Here is a 19,348-nt window from a genome sequence, read left to right as displayed (position 1 = left end):
CCCAGGGGAGGGGGGTGGGGAGGGGTCCTAACGGGGCCTAAATTATACATTTTCATCTTCTTCTTGAGAACCCCATGACCAATTTTCACCAAACTTGGCAGGTAGCATCCCTAGGGGGTTAGGATCTCAATTTGTTAAAATGGGCACCATGCCCCACCCAGGGGCCCCGGGGGTGGGGGGGACCAAACCCCCCAAAATGAAGGAATCTTAAAAATCTTCTCTAGAATCAGAAGTTATAGAGCTAAGATAATACTATGAGTGAGTACATTAATGACTGTAGTTTCAAGTTTGTTCATAGCAAATCCAGGGGTGCCCCTCTTGGGGGCAGGGGGGGGGGGGGGTTGGGAAGGTCCAAATGGGGGCCTGAATTGTACATTTTCATCTTCTTCCTGAAAACCTCATGATGGATTTTCGTCAAACTTGGCAATTAGCATCCCTAGGGGGTCAGGATCTCAATTTATCAAAATGGGCACCATGCCTCACCCAGAGGGCCCCAGGGGGCCCCCAATCCCCCCAAATTAAGGAATCTTTAAAAATTTCGGCCCTTATTGCACATTTTCATCTTCTACTTGAGAAGCCTGGTCAAATTTTAGTAGAGCTGTGAATAATTTAGATTAGTCACTGCGTGAGAGGTGAACTTGCGATACTCGGGTGAGCGCTAGACCCGCGGGTCTCTTGTTTCACTGAGTGTTCACATAGTAATGTTCTGTTTCACACTGTGAACGATGATTCACAATGTGTTCACAACGTTAAAACGCTCGAATTTTGCAATGTGAAAAGATTCACATTGCGTTCCAAATGTGTTTACGATGTGTCCACACTGTGTTTTACATTGTGTTTCACACTATGGACGTAGACATCAGTGACACTGCGTTCTTTTCAGCAGGGTTACCCGTGTTTACGTCTCCCACAAGGATGACGTCATACACAAATTGCATCATAATAGTAAAGCTTCCATTATTTCGAGTACATCGATTTTCTTCAACCTTTATCCAGATATCTTGCAATATTTACTCAGCTCTTTCATTCATTATAGATGAAAGAAAGGCCGGCCGGCAGCCCGAACTAGAAGTTGTTTACAGGATTGACAGCGCGTATAGTAGCGCGCGACGGACTTGTAACAACTAATTGAGTGCGCACATGTGACGTCGGCCGTGGATGTTAGTGAGAAATTAATACAAGCACACGTGACTCATTTCAGCGCTTCCAATTGGCTACATTCTTGAACCCATTTTATAACAGAGCTTGATATCTGGTGGAGCGTTGAGTCAGTCAATAATGATTATGACATTTTGCCTATGTCCATTACTGCAACCTCGCCTCTATGATTTCTTTCAAAATGCATGACATAATCACCTTCAAAAACCTGTCATATTCGCATAAGGTGAATGTTCAAATAGCTACAGGCAGATAGGCCTTCCCCATGGCCGGCGGAATGTTTTCAAAAGTGGGCGGGGGGGGGGGGGCACTTCCGGGTTTCATCAGCTTACAAGAAAAAAGAAAAAAAAAACAAAGGCCTACGGCGAGACTTGTGCCAGCAGCTGACAAGCAAGCAAGCAAAGCAAAAAAAAAAAAAAAAAAAAAAAAAAAAAAAAAAAGCCCTTCGGCGCAAGAACAAAGCCTTACCGCGCTCACACTTCAAGGTGTCTATCTGTTTCTTCCTAGTGTCACTTACGCACTTGGGGGGGGGGGGGGAGACAAAGTGGTGACACCTTATGTATTCCTTTGTATGGTGCAAAAAAAGTGGGGGGTCCGAGCCCCCCCCCCCCCCATTCCGCCGGCCCTGTTCCCCTTATTACGATAATTGACAATAAAACATCTTAGATTCTTCACGCCTCCTTAACCGATTTTACGCGACGAAATAAACAATCTCATCCCATTAGCAGTAAGCTGTTATATGTATCTGCTTGAACTGCTGTGTTGCTTTTCTTTTTTTTTTTACTCCAGATTTCAACCAATCTCCAGAGGCTCACAACAAAACTACGTCATACTATACGCATAAACCTTGAACTCTGTTCATCAGCCTGTCATAAACTGGAAACAAGGCATTTCATTGAAAAGTACAAAGATTGCACAGCCTAACGTACACGGAACTGATATTCACCTCCGCTTCTGTCTTAAGGGACATGGTGCTATATGCATTTTCAACCTGATTCCAAAGATACAAACTCTCCGGTGTCCACAATCTTTTTAAGCAACAAAACCTGTCCAACGTGTATCGCCAGAAAATCGTGAAACATTATCTCTAAGGAATCACTTTGATATGGTGGAAATCAGGCACCAGTAAAACAAACAAAAGAACAACCCCCTCCCCCCCCCAAAAAAAAAAGCAACAACACTAAAACATCAAGCTTGTTTTGAAAGACAGAAGTAATGAAGTCACACTTTCCTGAGACATCTACCATAAGCTCTATCGAAAATTACGTCTCGTCGGAAACATGAAGGCGTCATGATTTGCTTCACACATGAAGTGACAATGTCTTGTCATTGTCACATTGCTTCAGAGACAGTAAATACGAAATCATTGCCGTCACGCAATTCTCGAGATAAGTGTAGATCATCATTTCTTTCCCGACGCATTTTCGATGATTTAGAAAAGTCTTTTGATTCATTCCAAGATACGTAGAAACCCAAATCTACCCATTGACTATGGACAATGATGGATGGAAATGATGTAGAGTTTGCAATAGCGTTGTCAACGGGGTCATCCCACAAGATCGATACCCACGAGTCATACAGCCCCAAAGTTCGACATTGAAAGGAGGTCCATGAGTCATACTGCATACAGCTCACGAGTCATACAGTCCATGAGTTCGATACCAGGCAAATAAAGCCCACCACGAGTTCGACAGATACAACACGGGGCTTAATGTGTCGGTCTCGTGGGCCTTGTTAGCTTAGTGTCGAACCCATGGGCTGTATGACTCGTGAGCTGTATAACTCGTGGGCTGTATGACTCGTGGGTGTCGGTCTCGTGACTGCATTCTTTCTTAACTACGAGGAATTATAGATAAGATTGAGATGTACAGTACCATCTGAAATTTCTTGCGTAATTGTGGATATGAATATGAATTTCCCCAGACACACATTCATAGCATTTTGAATGCATGTATACGGAAATCATGCTGTATCCATCTGCGTTTTTTTTTTCTGTATGAGGTCCTAATCAGTGATGTCTACAGTCGTTAATTATTTTTATTGACCCCTTTTTATCCCAGTCCAGTAGTAGTTGAAACTCCTTTGGCATTTTGTGAACTCTGCTAAAACCCTTGATAACAGACTCATCGTAGTAATGCGAGGGCACCGTCCGGTTGCCAGGAGCTGTGTTGAACGGATAGAACCCAAACAGGTTGATACTGCGGCAGAACTGGGTGGCGGCGGCAAAGGCAGCGAAACCAGATGAGGGCATGTAAACACCAGCCAACCTGCCAGGTGAAAGGATATAGAGAAGTTTTTTTTCAATCTTTTTAATTTTTTAATAAAGGTCAAATTCGATCATACACAATTTTAATCCTGACCGCTTTTACTCAATAATGATAACGCGGTCAATATCTTGTACGTAAGAAGAAAAATATTCCATTGTTAATACATCGTGGAAAGATAAAAACTGTCAATGAGACATGTAGCTATGGTGACTGCATGTAATAGGCCAGAAACAATTTTCATGTATAGATAACTCACACGCTGAGTTATGCGAAGAAACGATGTTGATGTCATAAATCTCACACCTGTAGTTAAGTGAGGGCTTGCGTATATAAAAAAAAAAACAAAAAAAAAAAACACACACACACAAATCTAAGCAGGTAAAATAATGATTAACAATCTTGTTTCACGTAAGTAATGGTATTTGCAAGAAGAAAGGGAAAATAATGATTAACAATCATGTTTCAAATATTGTATGTAGTAAAATTTGCAAAAGGAAGAAGGGTCCTTTAAATGTTTCACCACTAAAAATTGCACGCTTAAAAAACGCTTCGCTAAAAAGAACTGTTTCTCGTCTGATTTTAAAAGTATGCTCCAAATAATAGTAAGGTGCATTTTGTAGAAGAATTATCTCTCATCAAGCCAGGTTACAGCCTTTTATGACTTTAATTATCAAACTATCGTAATGATTTTTTTTTGTTTCATATTTTTTTAATTTTTTTAATCGTTGGGGAGAGAAAGTGATGGGGATGGTCCCTTCTGTCTACAGGTGTGAGACCAATAATTAGTCTCTGACTTATCTCCTCACTCTTTTACTCCTCGGCAATCAACCGATCATTAATTTTGTTGTTCATAAACATTGTGTGTTTACTTAATTTGACCGTTTCCAAGGAATTTATCATATTCTCATTACATTTTAATTGTGTGATATACACCTGACGTTTCTGCTGTACATTACACTCCCGTCTTAACGAACACAGCTATAGTGAAATGTCTTTACCATGCTGGAAAATTCAGGTCCCAACATTATCATGATTAAAGTTTATCGGGCAACATTCGCTAACAACAAACACGAGTGCAGTCCACAAAGAAAAACAAATGAAATGTGTTGTAAATGTGTTCCGTTATAACGAAATGCCAATCGCCATGTCTTTTGTTAGTCACATTAATATGACAGAAACATGCAAGTTATGCTGAGTCGAGAGGAAGGGGCATTCCAATGTCTTTTGTTAAACATTCCAGTACTTTAGCAATGATTGACAAGATGTCATCTCAAGAATATTAATATTGATTGGTTTGGAAGGATTTTTTTTTTTTTGTGGGCGTTCCCAAGTAATCTGAAGAAAAATAGAAGAAAAAAATCGTTAAAGATATAATGGAATGTTTCTAGATATTTGTTTTACCGCAAAAGTGATGTTGAGGGTATCATAAATCAACACTAATCAACATGCATTTGGATTTCAGGGCCCCTTTAATAGGCAAACAACTTTAGAGGGGGCCTGAAGTTGGCGACTAATTCAAAGCATTCCCAAACATGTCAAATGAATCATATAGATTCATCTCAATGCCTTTATTTACATTATGAAATGATTTTAGCAAGGTCCCAGCTAAAGGGATGGTATAGTTCTCTTAAGATGATGGCTTCAGGTTTTCAACTTATTATTATTATTTTTTTTTTGTGAGATGATACAAACTCTCAATAAATATGAAATAGCATACAATATTCTAAAAGGAATGCAAAGTTCATTTGATGAAAATCAGTTTTGTAATGAGTGAGATATCCGAAATCAAGTGGTCTAAGTAAAAGGGGAGACACAACTTTCATTACGACCATTTTGTTTTACTTGTTTTTTTTTGATATCTCAGCCACTTCAAAGCCGATTGTCATTAAATAAAATTTGAATTGCTCTTGGAATTGTATTTTCTTTAATATTTTATAAGTGGTTTCTAGGTATATCGCAAAAAGTTAAAATCTGAATCCTCCATTTTAACCAGAACTATACAATCCCTTTAACTTAAAACTCACTTAGACGCTGGCTCCATCGGCATTACGGGACTGTAAGCGAACCGGAAATCTAGTTTGTGCGTCACTTTCAGGACAGACAGTAACGATTTCATCTCCTTGAACTGCGCCCGATTCCGCTTGAGGAACCACATGACCTGTCCCCCGCGGAAAAACTCTATCTTTCTCAACAAATTTTCACATTGTGCTTTGGTAAGCTTCTTTCTAGGAGACTTGATAACGAGGCATATGATGAGGCCACGGATGATGGAGAGGTTTACGGTCATGACGTCGGTGACGGTTCCGACATCTTTCTCGTATTTGCGGTCGAGACTTGGCAAGTTATTCCTGATTACGAAATCGGCCGCGTCGATGACGCTCCCGCACTCGCTCTCCAACAGGATCCCTGAGTTACCGACGAGGGAACAACTGCCTTTCAATGTCACGCAGTCAGTCTGATTGCGTTTCAACGCCTTTTCAGCCGAATCCTCCATGACTATACTGCCCGGCGGAACGTGGTCTCGGTAGATCGCCAAAGCTCCACATTGGGTGATTTTTGCAGCAATTTTCTTCCTACAGAAGGGCAAAACCAGTCCAAACGAAACATTCAGAACAGATATCAAACACAAATTTTAACGAAAAGAATTGTAATATCGTTTTAATTCATTTAGTTCATTTGAAACATCGGTTGTTGTTGTTGTTGTTGTTTTGCTAAAAAAAAAAAAAAAAAACCCAAAACAACACAAATGGAAAGGCAACGACTTGTCGGGGACATGTCCCAGTAAAGTGGATGTAGTCATCCTTAACAGTCTGAGTACATTGATACTTACCCGATTTGAGAGTAAACTCAATGAATTACCTGAAATGAAATTCGACAATTTTCGTTGCTGGTAATCAAAATACCCCTGCAGTAATGAATAACAAAGAATGAAAAAAAAAAAATACTGTATACACAGTACTGCAACACACTTACCCTTGACATCATTACAAATCGAGTGAAACAGCGACTGAATTCGTGTGAAATTGTATGTAGCCAGATAGATTGAATATATACACACACATATATATAATATAATAAAATGTATGTATTATATATTTTGCATATATAAAAAAGGAGGAACAGTGAGAGGAATAATGATGTAAAAGCTACGTACCTATTTATCCTTCCTTTCTCATATCTCACTGTATATATATATATATATATATATATATAATATATATATATATATATATATGAAGAGTTTGTTTGCAAAAACCGATAAGTCCATTTTTGAAGATTTTGAAATACGGTCTCTGTCATAAAGTACAAAATAATACCTTTTAAATGATATATTGGTCACTACATATAAAGGTACATTTTTGAAGTTATGACCAAAAGAAGCACTAATTTTCTTATAATTCTCTTTGTTTTTCTTGACCTTTAATCGCAAATATTTCCATTTGGCAAATATGGACTTATCGGTTTTTGCGAACAAACTCTTCATATGTATATATATATCATATAAATAATTCGCTAAGGCGACGCAGGGGGTCGGCCTTGTGTATTCCCTGTTTTATTCGAGTGTCGCTCAATTGTGTGGATGTGTATTTCCCTTGACATATTGCCCACTTTTATAATGATAAGGCTACTTTTTGAACGAACATCTTTTTATAGATAATCTAAAGCAAACATAATACTATCTCATCAATCTTGCATCACAAGCAAGGATAAATAGATAAATAGATAGATAGATAGATAGATAGATAGATAGATATATAGATATTGGTTTATTTCATCAAAAGGAAAGTACATAGCAGCCCATAGCTGACACAATTTTAGACGGCGTTGACATAACCGGGTAAATCACAAACAGTCAATGCATTTGCGTAATTTACCAATGAATGGCCAAGCATGAGGCGACATGCACGTTTTTGGATTTTTCCATTTCTTCACTTTGTTTCTTGTCAAACAGGAAAACTGTTTAGAAATTAATTGTTGCAGTCCAAATGCGGGAAATAACATAAGTGTGTCAATCATTTTCCTCTATAATACTAGGCGCAATGATCTTGTATGGATTGTAATGCCTTTGGTTTCGTCATTGTGATCAAATCCCACTGGCAATGTGGATTTGTCAATCTTGAGGAATTAAGAAAATATGTTTAGAGATGCGTGTGAACACTATATAGCATAGATTGTGTCTTTCCTAAACTCACGCAGGGATGCGGGAGTGACTGTATTAAGGGGAGTTCCCTGGTCACGACTATAAAGGTGCCCGCCAAGCACCAAGGGTGGTGAAGTGAATCCATGCAGACCCCAGAGCATTCACGTTTCGTCTCATTGTTGTCTATATCCAAGGCCAAACCCATCCCCTCAAACACTTTGTCAAAAACTTATACCAGGGAGGTGTTACAGAGAGTGGAGTGGCAACTCTTCGTAATTCATGCAAACACATGTTTGGGTTCAAGGCGTTGCAATGGGATGTCTAGCATTCCATTACGCTTTGAAGTCATGCTCGACACCGCTCTAGTTGCAAGACGAAGTTCGGAGACGAAGAACGCATATCACCTTTCGTTGAATTACAAGCTTTATTTCACCGCAAAATTTTATATGAAATACTCGAATTGATTTAGAATAGTTTAGGAAAGAATTCAATATTATATATTAACATGTATTTCTAGTTTCTTCGTAATTCGCAAATCGAAAGGAAATGAAAATTAGGCCCTCGTCTTAAAAACCTATTTTGTTTTCTACAATGCGCACATTTCCGCATGTTAACTTTCTATCTTTTAGTAAGGGATATTTTGATCTTTCAAATAAAGTACTCCGTTAAAGCGGGTTCCAGCGTGTTTCTAAACTATTTGCTGTTAAAATTGTGAGTTTTACACTGCATTTTGATTCGCTGCTCCAATTCAAGGTACACAAATTCATTGTTGCCATCACAATGAAAGAGAGAGCGAATTGCAGTAGGAGCAAATATTTCTAGATGTGAGAGCGCTAGTCCCGATTATTGATGTTCTCTTTTGTCAAAGCACATGGGTAACACCTGTAGTTGAACGCATAACTTCCCGGCGGTGCCGCGCATGACTTGAAAGGAGAGCTTATAGTTGCCTCTCCTTCTCTAGCACCTCCCTGCTTATACACAGAAACACATAAAAAACCCATCCCTATCCATCTCCTCCTCCCCCTCTCCCTCTTCGGTCTATCATATTCCTCTTTTCTTCCCTAAACGAGTTCTTTTTCTTCTATCTTACACTCACTCTACATGATTTTTTTTTTCTCTATTCATGCACATGTTCATTTATGTGGGCCACACTTTTTTCCTTTTCCTCATTCCAAACACGAAACCATCTATACACTTCTTTTTTTCCTTTTCCTCATTTCAAACACACACACACACACACACACACACAAATCTATAATCAACTGACTTGCTAAAGCAAAAGACCTTTATTTACTATCAAGTATCTCAAGATTTTTGAGTTGGCGGCGTAGGTCTGAATTATTGTTCGACGACTGTGTCTAGTCTGAAACTCTGAGATTTAATCCTACACACAACCACGGAGGTGTGACCTGATGTAGCGACGCAATGTTTCAGACAGTACTATGTCTGATGAGCGACGGAATTTACCAGAGATATCCACCTTGTCTCACGGACAAGAGTGTCACAATAAACAGTTCCTGGATTGTTTTAACCAGATCAGTATGTAGAATATATCCATGGATATCGTTAGTGATAAAGCATGATTATGCTTGAGTGTTGTTGCCGTTTTTTCTCTGCTTGTTCGTCTGTTTGTTTTCATAAATTAATTTTGAATACCATTTTCCCTTCCATCTCATCAGCAAATTTCTCAATTTTTGTTTTGAGTATGGGGGCGGTCTTTTGGCAGGGTTAATTACAACATGGACCTAATATACAAGGACATTCATTGCATCGTTAATTAACTCATGCACTAATACATCTCAAAAGCGCCACAAAGACATTTTTAACATGCTTCACTGCTTTGATCTCATTATTGTCGCCGCCAGCAAGCCGGGAGAAGAACAAGACGGAGATTCGAGAAATCTAAAACTATATGCGCAGAAGAAAATAACTCACAAAAATCAAGTAAAGTGAATGTGCAGTTGTGGTGTATGTTAGGATATCATGCCTCAAACAATTTCGCTTGGGAGAAGCAGGCAGTTTTTAAAAGAAAGCTAACATTTGGCAGAATGATTGTCATTTGTGATCTCAAAATTTCACTTTTCTGCAGCTAATGCCAGAGCAAAAAGGGACGGTAAAGGTAGAGAACAGATATATCTTGCCATTAGGCAAGGTCTTATGCGTGTGCGAAAATGTGCGAATCAGCAATTATCCATCTTTTGACACAAAATTTACCATGTTCTCAGGTTTGCTGCTCATCATCTGTATCTATTCTAAGACAATTTCCATTTGAAAAAGGCACATCAGCATAACAAGACCGCAATGAAGGAAATGGTTCTTTGTTAGTGATGACGCACGATTGTAAATCGCCATTATCCACGTACCTGAATGTACTCATTAAGATGCACATAATCAGGTGGCAGCTGCTTGCGGTGATAATGGGATCAATGAAAGATCTTCGTTACTAGTTTGATAGTCCATGTGTGTAGTAGGTCCATGATTATACAAGCAAGACGCGGGGGTCGACCTTAATTTCCTGTTTTATTCGAGTGTCGCTCAATTATCTATCTCCTTCGAAGCCGTCGGCTCCGGGCAGCCGTGTCCGGTGCCGTCGGCCGTACAGCCGTACGGTACCGGAGTATCCTACATCGAACGGGCCGGGTTTCGTCCGCGCTCCGCCTCCGTGTCGACGTCGAGGGCGGCAAAGAAAAGTTAAATAGATAGATGCATAATGCATGAGTTGCATGACGAAAGAGCCGAGCGTTTTGATATTCACCGAATTCTGCGTTCTGGACTGTTCGCGGCTGTAATCTGGCAGAACTGCATATCTCCTTCTACTCATTACGCCAGGAATCGGCTTTAAAGATTCAATGTTACACCTTTCTAAACTGGGATACGATGAGTTGCATTTTTCCTCTTTTCTTGGTCGTGATTGGTCTAAAGAATTGATTACTTGCAAAAAATGACAATTTGACCTTTTTAAGTAGTAATAATTAACAATAAAAAAAAAACAACTTACGCAGTTCTGCCAGATTAATCTCAGTCAAATTTCTGCGATCGTAATCTGGCAGAACTGCGTATCTCTGGTCATGTGCCCGGGTTGATCAGCCAGAACTGCGTAAGTCTTTGGCCATGCGAGGGGTTTATCAGGCAGAACTACCGGTACGTATCTCTCTTCGTGGTTAACCACGTGCCTATCAGCCAGAACTACGTATCTCAGTCTATTTTCTTCTGTGGATTGTCCAGCTACTGCAGATTACCATCCATCCCCCTTACTATTCAGCGAATGCAGTGTCAAAACAAGGAATATTTTAGATCGAGTACAACTTTTTCAATTATTTGTTCACCTTGTATAAATGCATCATTATTGATTCACATTTAACTCCATTTTATCCATTCATTCGTTTGTGGAAAATAACTTGTTTTCCCCAAATATTGTCCGTCTGTATTCATGTTTCAGTCTTATTTAGCGGCACGAGAAGTACCGTTACATCAAAAGCCTGGCTGCTATTTGGGTCATTGTTGATGTCATGAAGCATTGCGTTTGGATTAAGAATAATATTTGACTAGATGTGAAGCTATACGTTCATCAAGACCTAGTTAAGATTACAAGGTGTCTGATAACTAGGTGCTACTGTACAGTCTAGCCTCTTCTACGTCGAGAATTCGTAGAAACGTAGGCCTAACTGTTAGATCTAGGGTCTAGATATAGATCGATTAGTTCTAATCAGTATGAGTTTTAGGCATAGGCTCCAAGCAGTTGTCCAAAGAAGACGTAGAATCTATTGTTATCTAACGTTTATTTGTTATCCAGACAGATCAATTCTCATGTTTATAAAAGTTACAGATTTGAGAATAAGAAATTCGATTTTCAGACTACTTTCTACATTTCAAATTTCTAGTAGAAATAGAGCCTAGTGTCTACAGGTAAAATTCAAATTCTTGTTTCTTGTTTGACGTGTTAGAGTTTAATGATCCAGACTAGACGACAGTAGGCCTAGGATAGGTCGAGATCTTCACTAAATGTTTTGAGTAAACGCTGCCCCGATATTGAGTCAAGAAATCTCTATTAGGAAATTTTATTTGTAGAGATCTACTACATTGTAGACCGTCTAGACCGTAGCCTATTCAAGGCCTAAGGCCTAGAGACTAGAGTAGAACGGTAAATGGATCTGCATACGATACAGATCCCATCGTTCCTACTCTATGCCCAAAGTAAGAGTAGGCCTAGACCCTATGGGCTGTAGACCTAAACTCTAGAAACCCTATTTAAACTAAAGAATGCTAAGCCTGGCTAAAAGTTTATTTACAGCTCTATTAGAAATAGAAGATAGGCCCTAGGTCTAGTTTGTGCAGTACCGTACTACACTCCTACTATGTACAGTGCTAGGGTAGTAGTAGTGTACTCTACTCTCTACGTAGGCCTACAACGTACTACTAGGTCTAATAAGTGTTAGATCCAGACGTCTATATTGGGGCATCACTAACAGACTAAAATCAATGAAAATTAGTATATAGTCAAGACTCTAGATCTACATCTAGGTAGGGTCTATATCTAGAGCTAGACTGTCTATTGGGGATCTAGCAGATCTACTAACGTTAGATCTAACAACAACGTAAGGCCTTACCTGCCCAATGACCGTGTAATGTCTGTAGATTCTGGATCACAGATCTAGATCTAGAGATCTATCTATTTCTAGGGCTAAATGGTTATGATTTAGCTTTTATAATAATGATAATAATAGCTGGTTTTTATATAGCGCATTTCACACACTTCAGGGTTTCAATGCGCTTTCAACATGTAGATTCTTGATTCTTTATATTACAGTCTTAAAGACTGTTTATGCCGAATTAAATCTAGAAAAATAGAAAACTAAGTAAAGACAGAAGAACCGGCGATTCGGCCCAAGTAACGGCATGATGAGATCTTCCTAAATCCTAGTAGAGTCTACTGGTACCGGTATAACTGTAAAAGTGTTAGTGTTGGCCAATTTCTGACGTCTTTAGGATTGGATCGAAAATGCCATTGTTGTGGACGGTATATCCTAGATATTCATTAAACTTCTCGAGATCAGTCTGATAGATCCAAGACAACTAACCGTTTATTACGATGAAAAAAAAATGAGAAGCTATGGATTACAGATGGACTTAACCAGTAGCGCAGTATCACATTGTTAGCGTGACCTACCGCACAGTATATTGATTTCACGTACACTAACAATGGACAAGTCTTGCAGTACTAAGTACACCCTAGGCCTAAAGTTGACTAGAGCGTGATGTCAGACAAGATGCAAACTATAATGTTTGTTAGATCTAGAAATGCTCTAGGCTTAAAATACCCTAGCTTGTAACAAAACTTGATAGTAAGGCATACCGCATATTGACCTGTTTTGAAGCCTGCCAGTCTATGAAGGGAAAGAAAGTAGCAATTTCCCCCTAGAGTTGAGGGTCATTGCTTTTGAATACATTATTATTTTGTGATGAATTATTTTGTGATGAATTGGATTTATATCTCCATACGATAGGTAATGAAAGTAAACATCTTTTTATTTTTGGTGATTTCAACATTAACTTTCCCCCAACATCCGATAATAATTCCCTTAATTTTATGCATTTAATGTATTCATACGGTTTTATATCGATTATCAATAAACCCACCAGGATAAATCCGCACTCATCAACTCAGATTGATAATATATTTTCGAACGTGTATAATAATACAATTACGGGGGGTATAATATGTTCTGAAGTTTCTGATCATTTACCAATATTCTCAATTTGTGAATGTAAATTGGGTCGTAAGAAATTACGCGATAAAATATGGTATTATAAAGAGTCAAAACGTAATGTGGAATTGTTGAAACAGAATTTATTTTTAGAGGAATGGACAGATATTTATAGTATTAATAATGTTAATTTGGCATATAATGTTTCAATGATAAATTGTTGTATTATTATGAAAATAATATTCCTTTATGTAGAATAAAAAGTAACCGAAGTAAACCAAGAAATCCTTGGATTACAAAAGGTATTTTGAAATCCATAAACACTCGTAATTTTGTGTATAAGTTACATATTCGTAACCCAACTGAATTTAATTTGAATATGTATAAAGTTTATCGAAATAAATTGACAAAATTGATTCGTTTATCCCGTAGATTATATTTTTCTGATAGAATGAAAAAGGTTTCTTCGAATACTAATGCAACATGGAAAATCATCAAAGAGGTCCTAGGTAAAAAGCCTGATTCTCCGCCAACGGATGATATCACATTAAACGGCATCAAAATAAATGATCCCAATATGTATGCTAACTCATTTAGGTCATTTTTCGTTAACATCGATCCGGAACTTGCTACTAAAATTAGCAATACTTCTGCTCATTTTACAGATTATCGTCTTGACCAAAATCAAGAGTCTATTTATTTTAATCCAACGAGTCCCAGTGAAATCATTAGTATCACTAAATCTTTAAATTGTTCTAAATCTTGTGGTTTTGATAAAATAAGTATGATGTTATTGAAAGAAATAGTTTATCCACTCGCAGAACCGTTAAGCAATATATTAATCTTTCTTTATCACAAGGTATTTTTCCTGATCTGCTGAAAATAGCGAAAGTTAATCCTGTTCATAAAAAAGATGATCCTCATGAAATTAGTAATTATCGTCCCATTTCTTTGTTGCCTAGTATATCCAAAATTTTAGAAAAAATTGTTTATAATAGACTTCTTAAATTTATTAATAAGTATGATTTACTTATTCCCATTCAATATGGTTTCAGAAAAAATTATTCAACTGATTTAGCATTAATACAAATTTATGACAAAATTACGAGTGCTCTTGCAAACAAAGAACATGTTGCAGGTATATTTTGTGATTTGAGTAAGGCATTCGATACTCTTGACCATTCTATTTTACTCTCCAAACTTAGTCATTATGGTATTCGAGGACAAGCACTTTTATGGCTTAAAGATTATCGAACTAATAGAAGACAATAATGTTACTTTTAATGGTTGTGAATCTGACCCCCTTTTAATTAAATGTGGTGTTCCTCAAGGCTCAATTCTGGGCCCACTATTATTCCTTCTTTATGTCAATGATATCATTAATACATCCTCTCTTCTCTCTTTTGTTAAATGATACTTTAAATATTGAAATTAGTAAAGTATCAAATTGGTTTAAGTCTAATAAACTTTCTTTGAATATAAAAAAGACTCATTTCATTTATTTCAAACTTCATTCTCATAATGAAGATACGCTGATACATATTAACATTGATGATATCCCATTAGAAAAGAAAACGAATTCAAAATTTCTGGGAGTATATATAGATGAAAGTTTGACTTGGAATGAGCATTTGCATTATGTTACAACGTGTATTTCTAGAAATATAGGGATAATTTCCAAGCTGAAGTTCTTTCTTCCTCGTTCAACTTTATTTCTATTATATAATTCCTTAATTCTCCCATATATAAGTTATTGCAATATTGTATGGGGTACTTGCGGCTCTACCATAATAGATTCTATATTCAAATTACAAAAAAAAAAGTTATACGTATTTGTACAGGATCGCACTTTCTGGCTCATACTGATTCTTTATTTCATGAGCTTAAAACATTGAAGGTTTTTGATTTGAATATTATTCAAGTAGCAGTAATTATGTTTAAATATAATATGATCAACTTCCATCATCGTTTAATAACATGTTTAGGTAAATACTTCTGTCCATTCGTATATACCCTACTCGTATATGTAGAAATTTCCACCTTTTGAATCCCAAAGTATTAGTGACACATAAATCTATAAGACATTCGAGTCCGGACATTTGGAATAATCTCCCGGATAATACAAAGTCCTGTTCAAGTATTTATTCTTTGAAAACCTCACTAAAACGATATTTGATACAATTATATTCTCCAAACCAATTAAGCTAACAAATATTTATAGTAAATGATTGTCATGTTATTGTCAATCTCTATTTTCTTCCTTCAACTGCATCTTGCACTCTCACCTGCAACTCCACTGCACTCACCTGATCACCTTCCTCCAAGAGAGTTATGTCGTTGGATAGTCATTTTATGAGGCCTCCATCCATTTCAAGCTTAATCGCTTATGATGGTGGTCTTCTGCATTCATTGATCTCTGTTGTTTACTGAAAAAATACTGTATATCTTATTTTATGTTTCTGTGTATCTACATTGCTCAATGCAATCACCTATGTGTCTCTATTTACTGTTATCGATTTATTTCACTGCACCTGTTATTCTTTGTTCTTTGTACTTTTTGAAGTTTGTATTCAAATTGCATCTGATTGAATGCAGAAATAAAAACAAACAAACAAACAAACAAACATTGCTTTAGCGTGACTGTCGTCTACTGCATGGCATGCAATTATCCAATTAAGGACGTTCCTCAGCTAAAATGAAGTCCATGTCATTTTCTTCAAACTTTCCATACCGTAACTTTGACCCATCCAAAGCCCAAATCTGCAAATAAAACCACGGGTTCATGTGCTTGTTTTTCTTTCTACGGGACTTTGACGCATGTGACAATCTGCCGTCCAGTACCAAAATGATAGCGTTACAAGATCATGGCCAACAGAAATCTGCAATGGCAAACTTAAATCCCCATGATTCTTTCAAAATACACGTTATTTTCTCCAAATTTGCAAGAATTGCAGAAAAATGTACCCAAAACGAGGAAAAGGTTTTAAAGTTGGGGTTTACACTCTCATTCTTGAGCAGCGCCCTCACGCGGCAGAACTTACACCAAAATCTCTCTAATCCTTGTCAGGGACATTTTCTGTTAGGGCTGAGCTAGGGCTGAGCTTGATTGTAGATTGCATTCTTTGGTTGTTGCTGTGGTTGGTACAGTGTACTCGTATGTTGTAAACTATGGCGATGTACCTAGAGTAACCTTCCCCCCGAAAAAAAAAACCCGATTATTTGAATCTCCCTTTGTTACACTAGATTTGGTAATCAAAATTAATATCTGCATGGTGAAAGTCCTAAGAACAGTACATGTCTGGTTATACTTCCGTGACCTTGTATTTTGCAACCAAAAATTAAAAAATGGTATCTTTTATTAGTAATCTAGGACAAGTTTAGATCTAACTTAACGACTTTAACAGAGATACTCACAAAGTTTTTAGTTGTTAAAATTTAAGGTGAAATGTGTGCCTTTTTGATTGGTTTTTAAACACCTAGTCTAGTAGACTAATCAGTGGCGGATCTAGAGGGGCGCGCACCGCCCCCCCCCCGAGTAATTTTGCCCTTTACGAAATTCCTGGATCCGCTCCTGCTAATAGTCCCCGACTATATAGGTACCTTAGTACTCGACTTGATCATGTTAATGAACAGATGCATGTCACAAAACAGATTCACGGAATGAAAATGGAAAAGCTCAGTTCCACATTCAAGCTTTCCGATTCCGTCGATCAGTGCTGTGCTACTATGACCATGTACGTTATGCGGCTGGGACCGCTGAACTGTCACTGTGCGTAATACGTAACGCAACGTACAGTCGGCACGCGGGCAGGCCGCCCAGTGCTGCCGCGGTGGGGAGCTGTTGGGTATCCGCAGCTCAGCTCAGCTAGCTAATCTCATCACTCGTGCGTGCCCTTCTACGCTCTCTCTCACTCACCTAACCTGCGCAGTTAAGATGCGCACAAACATAACTGAGGAACGTCCTTGACGTCGTAAAATTCATTTCGTATCTCGCCTTACGCTGTTCTGCCAGATTAATCGCCCTCTCTTCCTAGGAATTTTGCCAAAAGTACTTTCTAAAAATAACTTTCTGTACCGAATCACATTTTTTTTTGGCCCACTTGGAACACTTAAAACGTGAAAATCGACCAAAATCGACTTAGGAAGTTCTGCCGTTCGGCTATCGTGCGCAGAATTTCATCGTGCATAATCAGCGATTGCGCTGGACTCCTGTTTTGCCGATCGCCCAGTTATTCGCTTGCAGAGACAGTGGGATACTAAGATAATACGCCAGTTCACAGTTCCACTTTGGGCATGAGCAGAAGAAAGGTCATTTGTACCAACAGCATGTTCGTTTCTAAATTCACTGGGGTAAGCATCTGTGATGTAATGATTATTCACGTAATCCTTATAAATGCTGCTTGTCAGCACATCCACCTCACAGCAAAAGTGGTATTTGGCAATATCATTAGAAAGAGATTGTTAATACATTCAATGCAAAATAATGAAATGGATGCATTCTCAAGTGTTAATTGACGGATCATTCTAGTCATCTGGTCTACGCAAGTTCATTCTTTGTTTGGACAGGTTCAATAATTCCACAATATTTGTTACATAAAGTTTACGCATTGTGTCGCTCAAAAATGAGTGAAGTGCCCCTAACCGACTGAAAAAAAAAAAAGAAAGGTCATTCGGACCAATGTGCCTATGAGCTAACTCCGAACTGGCTTATAGGGTGCAGCGAAAGCTCTATCATCTTTGGAGGACACACACACACACACACACACGATGTATACATACGGGTATTGCAGTGTGTGGCCTGCGCCTGTGTATGTATTGACGATACACGGGACACTCTCTGCGTACTGGACTCTTTCGGCTATCGTGCGCAGTCGCGTGTATATGCAGTGATTGCAGACTCTACCTCGATCACCCAGCTGATCGCTCGCACGATGTTTACGGGTAGATCGCAGAGTGGCCTGTATTATCACATGCAAGTACAACGTATTTGTGCGCACACCACGATAAAACACGGGAGCTTGCATATTTCGCCATGGGCGAGCCCAAAATGAAATAGTCGGGGGCCTAAGGGAACAGTATAGGGTGTTTCGTTCAAATTCTTCCAAAAGCACCATGCGGCCTATACAGGTCACTTATATCATAATTTTTGATGGGCGCCAAGACTGGCACCTCCTGGGGCGGCCATATTGGTTAAATCCAATATGCTGCCATCCAGGTTAAAGGTCAAGTGTAATTACCAAACTGAAAGAGCTTGAATTAGAAATATTTCCACTGAGGAGGGGTTTTTGGTGTTAGAGAATGTGATCCTGATATCATTTCAACAATTCAAGGTCAAGATCACCTCTCAAGGTCTCTTTCAAGGTCAAGTTTGGGTCAAATCAATTTGGGGCATTTTTTAATACCTCTTTAGGTATCTCACATCCTTTCGCTGAATAAGTGGAACTCCTATTTGCTCTAATTGTCTTCTTTATACTCTATACTCCTTAACAATTGGGCCTGGCCAAGAGTTGTGCCCCATGCCCCAATATTGCTTGTTTCCAATATGGCCACCATCCGGTTTGAAACCAAGGTGTTGAATCAGGGTACGCTGGCAGCGGGTAATATCACCTGCATGATCCGGTTAAAGCTCTGCCAGCAAGTGATGATTCAGATGCTGAAATTGGTCTAGATATATACCTTCGATCTCTTTCAAGACAGCTGGGCAGCATCTGCATCTTCAGTGAAGCACGCGATGGAGCTTATACATTGCAGGGATCGGCACACAGATCTCCACGACTGAACTGGATAGACATCCTGAGGTCAGACCAGCGTTCTTATAGGAGCACAGCTACTGTATGCGATCATCAGAGTTTACCAATGGCAATATCTAAACAGTTTAGGTGAAGACAAGCCTTTCGCTATGATGGGTGCATTGCACATAGAGTACAGGATGCACGAGATGATAAGAAAGTTTTTTTTTTGACTCGTGGGGTGGGCTACGATCCTTTCTCAGGCAGAGGTTCTGAATTACCGGGTCGTGCTCAGTCTGCACACAGTGAACTGAACACCATATCAAGTACAGGCGGTATGCCCAACTG

General features: G+C 38.6%; 1 protein-coding gene across 1 annotated transcript in view; it reads right to left on the bottom strand.

Annotated features, from left to right (window-relative positions):
* Positions 1-3,166: 3,166 nt before the first annotated feature.
* Positions 3,167-19,348, bottom strand: part of LOC140240237 (alpha-2,8-sialyltransferase 8B-like) — a 31,518-nt gene continuing 15,336 nt past the window's right edge. Inside the window, exons 2-3 of the mRNA XM_072320026.1 lie at positions 5,450-5,998; positions 3,167-3,425 (exon numbers count right to left, since the gene is read on the bottom strand). Coding sequence (XP_072176127.1) covers positions 3,167-3,425; positions 5,450-5,998 — 808 coding nt within the window. The remainder of the gene's footprint in view (positions 3,426-5,449; positions 5,999-19,348) is intronic.

Source organism: Diadema setosum, chromosome 16 (assembly GCF_964275005.1).
Source record: "Diadema setosum chromosome 16, eeDiaSeto1, whole genome shotgun sequence".
Lineage (NCBI taxonomy): Eukaryota > Metazoa > Echinodermata > Echinoidea > Diadematoida > Diadematidae > Diadema > Diadema setosum.
This window is presented reverse-complemented; position numbering and strand designations above follow the sequence as displayed.